Consider the following 13,088-nt stretch of genomic DNA (forward strand, 5'->3'; position numbering starts at 1 on the left):
TGAATTCTGCGTAACTGACATAGTCTTCTGCTTTATACGCTGATGTAAAGTTGTAGTAAATGGCATGTAAGTGGGAACATTTTTCCTATGTCAAATTTCAATGAATACAGGATGGACGCTGCTGTGATTCACTGAAGGGTAATCTTTGGGAGTAAGGTCACCTTATGGTTTGTTTTTAAGGATTTCTTCATGTGTTTAGTCATCTTAAGTTCAGACAAGTTGACCTACCTAGGCTGATGCTTTACACGTGCGTGGCCTGATAAATGGGTTTCACAGGAAATAGATTCCAAGCACTGGGGGAAAAGTGAAATTTTCAAGTATACAAGTGTCTGACGCACTATGTACATAATGCATATCTCTGATCTAAAGATAAGTAGGTATCTGTTCACAGCAGTCAATTCAGACAATCCATCTGTATAGTGTCTTTTAGTATTGAGTTTCTACTTTGTCTTGTAATGTGAGTGAGTAACTTAAACATTCAGGGAAAATATTATTTTGTTCTATGCTGCAGGGCCATGGGTGCCCTGTCCCTTTCCTTGTTATATCAGTATTGTCTTTACACTCTTCTGGGCAAAGACTGTGTCTCCTTAGGTAAAATCATGTGCTGCATTTGAATTGCTTGTTTGTGTCTTCAACAGGGCAAGACAGGAGAATTGAATCAACTGTTAAATGAAGTTAAATCAATGCAAGAAAAGGCTGTTACTTTTCAGCAAGAGAGAGACCAAGTCATGGTAGCACTCAAACAGAAGCAAATGGAGAGCAGTGCCCTGCAGAGTGAGGTACACCACCAAATAATTTACAGTTGCAAGAAATAGAAAAGATAAGAAATTGCATCTGTAATATTTTTCTGGATTGTTTGTGTTAGCAATCACTTGTAAGAAACGCTCATAAAAATCAATACGCTTGCAATGTGCTTCAGTGGGCATGTTTTAGGTTTGCTTAAATTATTTTTAAGCAAGGTGATAGTACAAGCAACTTAAGGTGTGTTCTACACAGATACAGCATTTGCGTGAGAAAGAGCAGCGCCTCAACCAAGAGCTGGAGAGGTTACGCAATCACCTCTTAGAAATGGAGGACTCCTACACGCGAGAAGCTTTGGCTGCAGAAGACAGAGAGGTCAAGCTAAGAAAGAAAGTTTTGGTTTTGGAAGAAAAACTTGTGTCCTCGTCTACTGCAGTGGAGAATGCCAGGTAGTCTTTTCATTTATACTGCAGTGGTATTGGCTGTATTTATATATTTCACAGTTAGCTAGACTGGTACTGATGGCTTTATTTTACTGAGTTACCATTCTATAACATGCTAAGCACTTAAGAAAACAAAAAGATAAGCCTTTTCTTACTCTAAATCAGGAAGGTGATTTGAAATATACTTGGCCACTGTTGAGAACTTCAGAAGGTATTTGTCCTTTTAGTAGCAACTATTGAAATCTCCTATCGTTGATACTGCTTAGAATTAGAAACAACAAAAATCCCTCAACCCTTTGATTTAGTTGTCTATCAAATCAAAAAAAGATGGACTTAACTTCTAAGGCAAGGCTCCATTCAGTTTGAAAGAATCTTATTTTTTACACTTCAACGCACAGATGTGACTGTGAAGCTTTGTGAATTGCTTTCGAGCCAAGTATACATCCTTACTTTATACCTGATACCATGGAAAGTACACACTGCTGTAAGCTTTTTTCTTCTTAGCGTATAGATATAAAGCGAGATGCATTGAAGTTCTCATGGGTGGCAGAATCTGCGATGCTAGAGCCAATTGTGTTTTTTTTATTTATTTGCCATATTTATTTGCCATAATCATGTTTAATTAACATTTTTCAGCCAGAACAGTGAAAATCTGGATATTAAAATTACTCAATGCCTATCTTGACTGCTTTAATATTGTTTTATTTAAAGGAATGTTGGTTACTTTGGGCAAAATAATTCTTGTTCATTTGCACAACTGTGATATGATGAAATAAGTATTTTAATCAAAAAAATATGTATGTAGCTGTAGTCTGTCTGTCTTCTTTAAGTGCCAAGGATGGATTCTGCTCTTAATGTTTTCAGCAAAGAGATTTCTGAGTTGAGTGAAATTTGTTGTGAAAAATTGTGGAGAAAGTGGAGGAGTTGGGAGAAGGTTGTGTAAAAACTGTTCATCAGAATGTTTCTTAATTCTTCATCAAACTTGTCAAATACCTTTCAAAAAGTAGTGCCTATTTCCCACCTGATATGCGCTCTTTAAAAAGACTGTCATAGGAGTAAATCAGGTTCATAATATTTTTGCGTAATAAGAAGTTAAATGGAGTGTTTGGTGGTCAGTATGGAGCAAAATATACTGACTTCTTGGAGACTGACTTTAAAAGTAAAAATTAGTAGAAACAAGTATTGATTCATGTAGTAATTGAAGCAGACAATTAGCAAGATACGGATTATTTTTTTTTTTGGCAAAGATGCTGTTATAATAATGAACAACAAAGGTTATTTTTTTCTTTTTCTAATGCACTTCAAACAAAAGTAGGTTGGGGGTTTTGATTGTCAAAATTTTATTACTGGACTTATTTAAAATCTGTTGTTAGGTTGTTTTTTTTGTTGTTTGGTTTTGGGTGTTTTTAGGAGGAATTGGGAAAAAAAAAGCCTTAATTTTATAAATTGAGCCGAAAAATTAAAGGTAGGCTATTTTTGCTGGGGTTTTGTTTTCTTTGTGATGACTTCTGTTATTTTCTTCATAAATGATGTATTTTATTTTCATTAAGCCATCAAGCTAGTCTGCAAGTTGAATCTTTGCAAGAACAATTAAACCTGGTTTCCAAGCAGAGAGATGAAACTGTGCTGCAGCTCACCATCTCACAGGACCAAGTGAAGCAGTATGCATTGTCACTGGCCAACCTGCAGATGGTACTAGAGCAATTCCAACAGGGTAAGTTTTGTCAAGAAATAGCAAAGATCGCAACAAGCAGTTTTTCAGCTGGGATAGTTACCATATTTTGGCGCTTTTTAAATATTGATTACTTGGTTTCCTTTTTGATAGCTTGAATTTCAGAATCTGTTGTCTTTTAAAAAAACTTGCAAAAACAATTCTGACCCTGTGAAAACTGATGGTCAATATCCCATTTAGGAAACTTGAAGTCCACCTCTGCCTCATGAAGTCCATATATGATAATGCTGAGGTTTTATAATTGCATATCCCAAAAATGTGTTACGTGTTGTGAATCAAGATTTTTTTTTTTTTCTTCATTTTGTGTTTTTAACCCTTTAGAAGAAAAAGCTATGTATTCAGCAGAGCTGGAGAAACACCAAAAACAGGCTGCAGAATGGAGGAGAAAAGCAGAAAACTTAGAAGAAAAAGTTGTATCACTACAGGTGGGCTGAATAATGAAATTGAACCCTATGAAACTGCTAATTCTTGACTGAATTTTTTGTTTTTAACTGCTGTGTTAAGTGTTACTGTCCAAGAATACATCAAATTATGCAATTATTCTTTCTTCCCTGGAAGAGAGGAGCACTAAAAGAAGGTCAGCAAAGTAGCATTCCTCTGCTGACCATCCATTTTCCGAGGATGTTCGCAATTCAGTTGTTTTAAAGAACAAGTGAATGAAGTCTCTGCATCTGTTATGTTTGATCTGTGTTGCTAAAGCATAATTGTGATAGCTAACTCCTTAATTCTCTTTTGTCCCTTTCCTGCCCTCTATTCAGGAAAATTTAGGAGAGGCAAATGCTGCACTGGATGCAGCATCAAGGCTTACTGAGCAGCTTGACATCAAAGAGGAGCAGATTGAAGAACTTAAGAAAGAAGGTAACTACATTTTTTTTTATCTCTGCTTAAAACATTCCAGGCAGCTGAGGAAGCAATGTAGTATTCCTAGAAACTTACCAAAATTCATCTGTTATGAGGAAAAGAGTAATTCTGTGCCACCTTTGAGAACTTCCTTGTTTATAAAGCAAACTTGAAAAAGTATGTTTACCTTGTGTTAGGGATCTTTCACAAAAGAAAGGCCTGTAGTAGTTGGTTTGTTGGTTTTTCCCCCCCCCGTAAATACCAACCCCTTAATTGAGCTCTATGTCTTTTCAAAAAGTTTGTGAAATACCAAACCTTGTCAGATTTTCCCAAGTAACTACCTACTATATTTGTTTTTGTCTTCATCTGTCTTTTCCTCCTCCGTTTTCCCAGTTGAGTCCTACTTTCTCTTTCCTTCTTTATTTCTGTGGGTCACCATCTTTTCCTCTTACTGTAGCATCCTCTGTTATGGTCAGGCTTTCACTGAGCACAAGGGGTAAATCTAAAATCAGAGGAAAACTTGTGATTGATACCTGACGTGGCTCTAAAAAGGGAGCTTGAAGAGCAGAGGTTTGCTCACTCTCTGTGGCTACTTAGCAGCTCTTACTTTCTAGTTTTTTCCCTGATGTCTGTGGGAAATTTTTGAGTGAGCGCCTTTAAGGCTTTCTGTGGGAAGACCTGGAACAACATCTCTGCTGAATGCAGTGGTAACTCTTGCTCTGAACGTATACAACTAATTATTGCTATTCATTTTTAAATTATAAGTTGTCTTACTCTTGAAATAAATAATGTGTTCTTAAAGCATACTTGCTTATGATCAGATAGGTGAAAGTTTTCACAATTTCAGCAACAACTCTACAAAAAAAGTTAGGACTTTTCTACAATGTAATCGAATGTGTACTTACTTAAATTTAGTTGTGTCTAAGTGCAATATGGCATCCAAGTGGGCATCACAGATGTGCTCCTTGAGTTCACATATGAATTTTACAAGCTAAATTAATTTTCAAGCTGCTACATGAATGTACAACTATACACTGATCTGTTTTTCAGTTCACTGACTCACTACAGACAGTCACAGCAAAAGTTTTCAAACACCCTGGATTGAAATTAACTTTGGCATAGGCAAATTTGGCACTCTCAAACAGGGAGCTCTTCATTACGGGTTAATTTTGATTGCAAACCTTTGCATATGAAAGCAGGAGGGGTTTGAACTTTGAGAGAAAACTGGATGTCAGTATTTTATCAAGCTATGTTGTATTGGCAAGTGATTTACTTATTAAAAAAATTGAGAAGAGATTGTTGCATAAAGGAAACAGCACTTTAATGTTGTTGTAGAATAAATCATTTTTATTGAAAAAAAGAGACCACTCCATTTTCTCTATTTACACAAGAAAACATATAATGTCTTGTTGAAAATTGGCCAAATACATTCCCAGACACAGTTTTGTTGGCCAAATCTTTTGAAGGATTTCTGTATGGATTTTTTTGGCAGGAGAAGTGATTTTAATGGAAAAGTATAAGATGTACCAGATGCAGTTTTTTGGATTGCCTTAAATGGTTAACAGATTATTGGAGACTGTTGTAAATGTCTGGTTTACACAGTCAATGCTGAATTTTGGCTCAGGTCTCTTTTGTTATGCAGTCTTTTCATATACATGAAGTACGTGTTTAAGTTCTTTTCAACTGTAAGATTCTATTTCAGAAGGAAATATTCCATTTTAAAAAATACTTAGTGATAGAGTTGCATAGTTACTGTGGATGGAATATAGCTGTGTAGCTGTCCTTAAAAGTTGGTCCTCTTTGATATAAAATCTTTTTGCCAGTTAAAAATAGAAAACAACAGTAACATTTCATTTAAATTATTAATACATTTGTTTTAAAATTCATCATGTGAATGAAAATTGAAAAGGAAATCCAGGTTTGTCTTGCTTTGTAGAGCAATAGCAACAGCATGAGATTTACTTAAAAGTTGTTTTCAAATGCTGTTTGTTTATCTTTTTGTGACAGACCCAAATAACAACTCAACTTCCATGTCTGCTACTAAAACTGTTATTGTTCCATAATTATATCGCAAATGTTTTTCTTCAAGTATTGAGGTCCTATTTAACCACATTTGCAAAGTAGCATAATTTTAAGTAAGTTTAAACCTTGAAACCGTGGAATAATTCTCCTGTGCTTCACCCAGGTGTTTTGAGAGAGGAGCACTGTAAAGGAGTCACATTGTTGCAATGGATTTCAGTGCATATAGATGTAGTTGTTACAAGATATATTGTTGTATAATATATGTAATTTTGTTTGGGTTTTAACTTGTTTTGAATAAGGAGCTTAATCCTTATGTTCCTTGAATAAGAACTTTCTCAGCATGACAGTATAGTTAGTTTGTTCTACTCTGTACTCTCTAAAATTCATATTTGTGAAGTGTTTATATAAAGATGTAGAGTATTTGAACAGGGCATATTAGGTTGTATCCATTTCACAGCCTAGCTCTTTAATGTGTATAGACCTAAATTCTGGGCGGGTTCTCATGGACTTATTGGTGTTAATTGAGAGCCGTGTTGTGTCACCGTAGTTGTGGCATGCATTTATTAAAGATTGAAAGTCACATGGAAACTAGAGTGGAATGTTTTTCATGCATCCTAGATGATTTGAAGGGTATAAAAATTTATAAAATTCACTCTTCTTGTGAAGACGTTGAGGCTTTTTAGAAATTAACTACAAGATAGGTACTAGAAAAGGGTATCTTTTGTGGGTTGTTTTGTTTTTTAAATGGAGTGGTTTTAATTAGCATGAGCTCAAGAAGTGTAAAAATGGTAGGGAAATTAAGTTGATTGGTAGTTTTTCTGTAGGATTTGAAGATAAGTGTTCAATCTTATAGAGGGAGAGGAGAAAAAGCTCATAATTTCTGCTTATATAGCTGTAGGGTAGAGCTGCCCTTCACATGGACAGTTCGTATTATAATATATTTGTCAAGATTTTATGTGTGATTAAGACTTACTTGTACTTTTATGAGGAAAAATGTAACTTCAAAACTAGTATCTTGCAGAAGCCCAATCTGGAGAAACATTATGTTTTTGCTGTCTGGAGGTGAAGCCATTTGTAGTTTATCTTCTAACAGTTCTTTGTACCTTGTAATTATTTGTTTTCTTGTCTGAGAATGTTTTACAGCCAGTGTTCTTAAATCCTGTGTTTGGAGATTTAAGTGAGATAAGTTTTTCTAGCGCTTCTCACTGTGTTTTTCTACAAACTTGTGTAGACCTGAACATCAGATACACTAGAAACTGGATAAAAGTATTTGAGTTTTTATAAAGAGAAAACTTTGTGCCTTGTTTCCTTAGAGTCAGAATATCGTAAAATAGTTATGGCAAGTAAAACTTCCAGGAGATATTTTTTTTTCTTTATTATGAGCTTAATTTTTATGAGTTTTGTGGAAGGTCAGAGGAAGCCTGAGTTTACAGAATACATCCAATTACCCTAATCACTCTGTGTCAGTATTTGAGCTAACAAGTAATTTGCGTTAGTAGAATTTTAGAGCTGTAGAGAAGTTGATGCTGTGAAATTATTGGGCAGGAGTGAATATAACAGTATCATGCCATGGCTTATTTGGGCTACTACATTTATATCTCCCTTTATTAAACACTGATGTTGTGAGGCTCAGGTATGTAGATAGTAGACAAATCATTGATTAAGAACAGGAATTTCAGAAAGCTGAAAAGTTATAGCACCAGTGAATGCAGAATTCTAACTGCTCTCCTGCTCTTCTAATAGTTCCTGTTTTGGGTTTGTGGAGAGGAAAAATCGCTGTTGTGATATCCTAGATGAACTGATTTAATTGCAGCCGCTACAGAACAGTGTCAGAACTTAGAGTCTGCGTGCAAAAAAAAAGGCGGAAAATCTGTGTAGTGGCTCCTAGCACATTCCTAGGCAGACTCATATTAATGAACTTATAATACTGGCCTATTCGCTTAATTTGCAGGCCACAATGCCTGACTGAAAGCCTTTGCTGTTTTCCTCTCAGTTTTGTCTTTGGTTCATGGTAGCGGTGGCATTTCATCTCTGCCATTTTTAGCTGAATGTTTGTATTCCCAGAAGTAAGGAGAATCCCGCATAAATCTCTGCAGAGCCTTTCTTGCCAGTATACTGAATTGTGAAGCACAGCGCTGGTTCTGGGGTGCGCTGGTGTGTCCCAACACGCTGTTTCAAGAGCTCGCATCGGTTAACAGGAGCAGGAAAGGTCCTAACAGAAGAGACCCCCAACAAGTTACTGATGTCGCTCTGCCAGCCAGTAGCTCTCCCGGGAGACTGGAGACCTCCTTTGTACTCCAAAGTTTTAGCAACCTGATAGTAGAGTATGCAGAATAGCTGGGTTTAGGAAATACTTGAGGTTAGCTACTGAGATCAAAAGACCTGATGTCAACGTGCCATTTGGTCAGGTTATGGAAAAGATTTGCCACCGCAGGACTATAGACCTTGATCAAGAGTTTCTTTCCAGTTCTGTATTATCTAAGTAGAACAAGAGCAGTCCATCAGACCTTCTGTAGTTGATGTATTTCTGTGTGTTCCTGTACCTTAGCATTGAGTATTGGTCTGGAAATTTTAGCTTATGATTTCAAATAATAACCACTTAAGTTGTTGCTTTTTAAGTAAAAAATCAAGCAGATTTTGGTTTTGTTTCTGTTTCTTAAAGCAACATAACAATATTAACATTTTTATTTTAAAACGTGTATTACTAATAAGTTTTGCAAAAAAGTTTTGAAGTTCAATTTTTGTTTATTTGCTGTGACATAACATTTTATAGGTGAGATCAGAAGAGAAATGTTAGAAGATGTACAAAATAAACTAATGAATCTTATGAACAGCACAGAAGGAAAAGTGGACAAGTAAGTCGTTGACGAAGGACTTGGTATACATTTGGGGGTTTTATTCCTCACAGTGTACAGATATGTTGCTAACACAGTTGCAAGACTGATGCAGAACTGGGCTTCTGTATATGATCTTGTAATTACAAGTAATTACATGTGATCTTTGATTATTTTGACTATTATTTTGATTATTTTTTCAATTGCTTGGTGGTTGTAAATAGCGATTTCTGATTAGTAAAACCAATTGTATGTAAATTTGGATTACGGATGTGTTTCTTAAGTAGAAGTGCACTTCAGTAGCATGAACTCTGCAAATGAAGATGAAAGTTCTTAATGAATGTCTGTTACAATGTCTAAAGTGTGAACTGCAAGCCCTTTCATGTAGCTAGCGTTACCTGGATGTTGTGTAAATCTCTCTTCCTTGGTTGTTTTTGTTTTGTTGTTGTTTTTTTTCTTCTCTTTACCTGTTATAACTGAAATGGGCATAGGCAAATGGGTTCCCCTGTCCCCTTCCTTGCATCTTGATTTGGGACTGCGTATAAGTATCTGTTTAAATGCTCTCCTGAGTCAAGATCTTAGAATAAACGTTTTCCCTGATTATAGTTCTTGCATCAAAACTTGCTCATGTACACTTCAGTTTCACCGTACTGCATACAATATATCTAATACTGTCCAAATTCACACTTAGTGTATAAGAAATGTTATAACTTGTAGGGGAAGGAAGTTGGTGAGGTACCCTTTTAGTTCAGTGTATTGGATTTGTTCATGTGGATTATTGTAAATTAGGCAAGAGTATGAGGAATAAATGCGTCAATATTACACAATCTGCTCTTAGGCAACAGTTGATACTGTAACGAGCTTCCTTTGCTTTGCAGGCTCCTGATGAGAAATCTCTTTGTTGGGCATTTTCATACTCCAAAAAATAAACGTCCTGAAGTGTTAAGGTTAATGGGAAGTATCTTGGGAGTAAAAAAGGAAGAACTTGATCAGGTAATACTTTGCAGAAAACTAGACTTCCTTTTTTATTTGCAGTATCCTTACCTGAAAATAGAACAACTTGCTGCTAAACTAAATGCAACTGTGCCTACACTTCTTGTGGGGAAAGGATGGTTTTTGTTCTCTCATCTGAATTCATTTTTATGCGGGACATGCTGATCTTAATGGAATATTTTGATAAAGTTATTTTAATAGAATGGATCTCATTTTGCTGTGGAATGCTAATGCAGAAAGGGATTTAACTTTGTGCTGTTGTGTTTAATAGCTGTAATATATCAGTTACAGAAAAGTAAGCCAGTTCTATATGTACCGCTAGGTATCGTGAAGAATATGGGGCTTATCTTTTTAAATAAAGAGCCAGGTTTTTAGACTGCCAGACTTTGGGAGGCAGAGAATAGGGTTTTGACAGTAGTTAAAGTTTTTATTTATCTGTGGGTTTTCCTCATAGTTACGGTGAATAACTATAATGAGCACAATGTTGCAGTTTCTTTTATCTGCTGCTTTGTATTTTGTCTTCCTAACTTTTTTTTAATCCTTTCTAGTTATTATCTGAAGACCAAAGAGGAGTTACGAGATGGGTGACTGGTTGGCTTGGTGGAGGAGCTGGGTCAAAGAGTGTCCCTAGTACACCTTTGAGGCCAACTCATCAGAACATTTTTAATAGTGTAAGAATTAATCATGCATTCTCTATGTTTGAGGGGAAAAATGGGGCAGTTGCATCCTAATGGTGATGATTGGTTTGTCAGTATATTGAGCTTCATTTACTGATGCTACTGTATCTTGCATTATTTGTTTTGTGCAACTGCTTTGGAATAAGTGTTTTTTTCTGCACTAAATAAGTATGAAGGCATTGATGAAAATTATACAATGCTAAGTGTTGGGCTAATACAGAAATCCAGTTACTGTTCCATGGGTTCCTGGGATCACTGACTTCTTATAGTACGGACTTTATCTTGCAAACTGACAGTGCTGGAGTTTAAATGCATGTGAAAGTCTGGAATTCTGCAATACTCAACAGTATAGAAGACCATGACATTGTATTTTGATGACTGTGTTACCCTATGTCCTTTAAATTTAATTTGAAAAGCTTTCTCAGCTGCTGCAGCATTAACTACGAATGTAAAAGAGGAAAATTAATGTTTTTGTATGTATAGTACCGGCTTTACTAAGCAAAAATTTTATCTTGTGATGCTACTGACACCTTAATCGTTCCACGATGCCTTTATTCAAGACTTTATGTCAAATAAAGCAAGCAGAGGGGTTTAAGAGAAATGTTTTAAGTTTTATGTGTTTCTGGAGGAGTGATTTGCTTGAGCATGGACACAGGAAATACTGTGATGTCAGCAGCAGTGTGGGATTCTTGAAGCAATTGGCTTAAATCAGTAATGGAACAATGGCGGAAGTGTGTGTGTTATCTTTAGAGTTTATTCATTTTGCATAAATACCACTTACTGAGACAACAAAAAACTGTATTTTGAAAAGAAATTTCATTGTCACTCACTAAGGACTACTTAGTACCAAGTACTATGTACTTACTACTAAATAGCAGTACAAAATTCTTTGGTGGCTGTTGACAGCTTTTTAGTTTATGTATGTATGTATTTTTAACTTACATACTCTTCAACAGAGCATCAGTAAAATATAGTAACTGGTAACCTCTTGTAGTCTTTTTCAGAATTGTTCGTGAAATTCCTCGAAACAGAATCTTGCCCAAGCCTTCCTCCACCCAAGCTCTCTGTTCATGATATGAAACCTTTGGGAGCAGCAGGAGCTAGTAAAACTACCAGTATTCCACCCAACAGTCAAATGCAAGGTAACACGTGAAGGAAAATTTGAATCTTTACACAGAACGTAAATAACTAAAGGTAGAATTTTCAAGGGGATATCGGTGATCCTGTGCTTCCTCACTTGTGACCTATGAATTTGATTTTGTCAGCCCCTCCAATTTCCTACTTTCTCTTGTCTTTTTTTCTTCTTCTTCCCCCACTCTTCCTTCCCACTGCTTCTGTACCCCATTTACTGAAATCTCAATGCAGAAGATTAGAGGGACCAAATTCCCTTTGAAATGGAATGGCTTTAACAGCACCTGTTAGAGCCAAATGGATGCTGTGCAGAAATATATCTCCTTGTCTGGAAGAAGTAAATTATTGGTTCCTGTTACCCATTCAGGAGCTAAGTTGCTGGCTTGTAAAACTAGACACCCGTTATGTATATATCCCCTTAATTGTTTAGGTACTTTAAGTTTTTTGCTCCTAGAAATAAACCATATGGTAGCAGTTTTTAAGTGCTGGACACAAATGTCTGTATAATATCTACACAGAAATGTGTTTATGAGAATTAGGATGTTTATGTGAACAAAGACCTTTTTTAAAACAAGAAAATCTGAATAAAATCACCTACCCAAACAGTTAGTATGATCTGGAAACGTCAGTTTAGTTCTGCCCTACATTTGGTGTAGGAACCTTGAGAACAGGTGATGTCTGGAGCTCAGTGAGGATTTGATGGAGGACGGTGAGGAGTTGATTGTTAGATTAAAAAAAATAGTTTATTAATACTTTATTAAAACAAAATTTTGTTAGAATTTAACTAATGAGCAAACTTTAAGTTTTGTCACAAGACTAAATTGTGACTCACTGTCTGTGATGTTTATTTACAGGGGTTTTCTTGGGGCAGTTTCCTGGGGGAGCTGTGCCAGTGCACCATGGGGTGGGAAACCTGCCTGTGCTGCGTTGTAGGGTACGCACAAGGGCCCTTGAGCCTTTGCGTTGGGCTGGAGTCAACGCGACAGATGTTTCATGTCTGACGTTGCGTGTGTGAAGCGTACCTTGGCAAAGGGTGTTCACGTTGCCTGTGACCAAGATGTATAGATTTTTCATGTTGCAGAAGTAATAGGCAGTTTTAGAACTTGTTTGTGAACAAATGCTGTAAAATTGGGTAGACTTATGAATGGTTTCTAACAAAGTGGTATGGGGGGGTTGGTTTGTTTTTTACGTTTCAGATTCTGCAGTCTCGGGAATGAGCAGAAGACCAGATGCAAATCCATTTTTAGCACCTCGATCTGCAGCAGTGCCTCTCATAACACCTGCTAGTAGTTCTGGACATCTGCTTATGAAACCCATTTCTGACGCCTTGCCTACTTTTACACCACTGCCGGTGTCCCCTGATGCCAGTGCTGGTGCTGTACTAAAAGACCTCCTAAAACAATAGATGGTCTTGTATCAATATGATGATAGTAGCACTTTAGGGAAAGTGAGAACACTATGCTGTATATAATTTACCACAATGAGGCCTTCTGTAAAAAGTCATGTACTTGTTTGCAATTGTACCTTGCTTTTCTTTTCATTATGAACTAACCAGTGCTTTGGAAATTCTAGTAGTGGCATGAGTAACTGCCTTCTTTATAGCAGGCATTCATTTTGGGTGTGGGTTAAATCTTAAACTGAGAAAAAAGAAATCTATCTTGTTGCTAGATTGTCA

General features: G+C 36.3%; 1 protein-coding gene across 1 annotated transcript in view; it reads left to right on the plus strand.

The window, feature by feature from the left end:
- The window catches only part of TRIP11 (thyroid hormone receptor interactor 11), a 30,149-nt gene extending 17,331 nt beyond the window's left edge, over positions 1–12,818 (plus strand). Inside the window, exons 11-19 of the mRNA XM_009895067.1 lie at positions 639–779; positions 997–1,190; positions 2,735–2,898; positions 3,238–3,341; positions 3,675–3,774; positions 8,552–8,633; positions 9,491–9,605; positions 11,277–11,424; positions 12,610–12,818. Of these exons, the coding sequence (XP_009893369.1) occupies positions 639–779; positions 997–1,190; positions 2,735–2,898; positions 3,238–3,341; positions 3,675–3,774; positions 8,552–8,633; positions 9,491–9,605; positions 11,277–11,424; positions 12,610–12,818 (1,257 nt within the window). The remainder of the gene's footprint in view (positions 1–638; positions 780–996; positions 1,191–2,734; positions 2,899–3,237; positions 3,342–3,674; positions 3,775–8,551; positions 8,634–9,490; positions 9,606–11,276; positions 11,425–12,609) is intronic.
- The last annotated feature ends 270 nt before the right edge of the window (positions 12,819–13,088 follow it).

Source organism: Charadrius vociferus, unplaced genomic scaffold (assembly GCF_000708025.1).
Source record: "Charadrius vociferus isolate BGI_N301 unplaced genomic scaffold, ASM70802v2 scaffold431, whole genome shotgun sequence".
Taxonomy (NCBI): Eukaryota; Metazoa; Chordata; class Aves; order Charadriiformes; family Charadriidae; genus Charadrius; species Charadrius vociferus.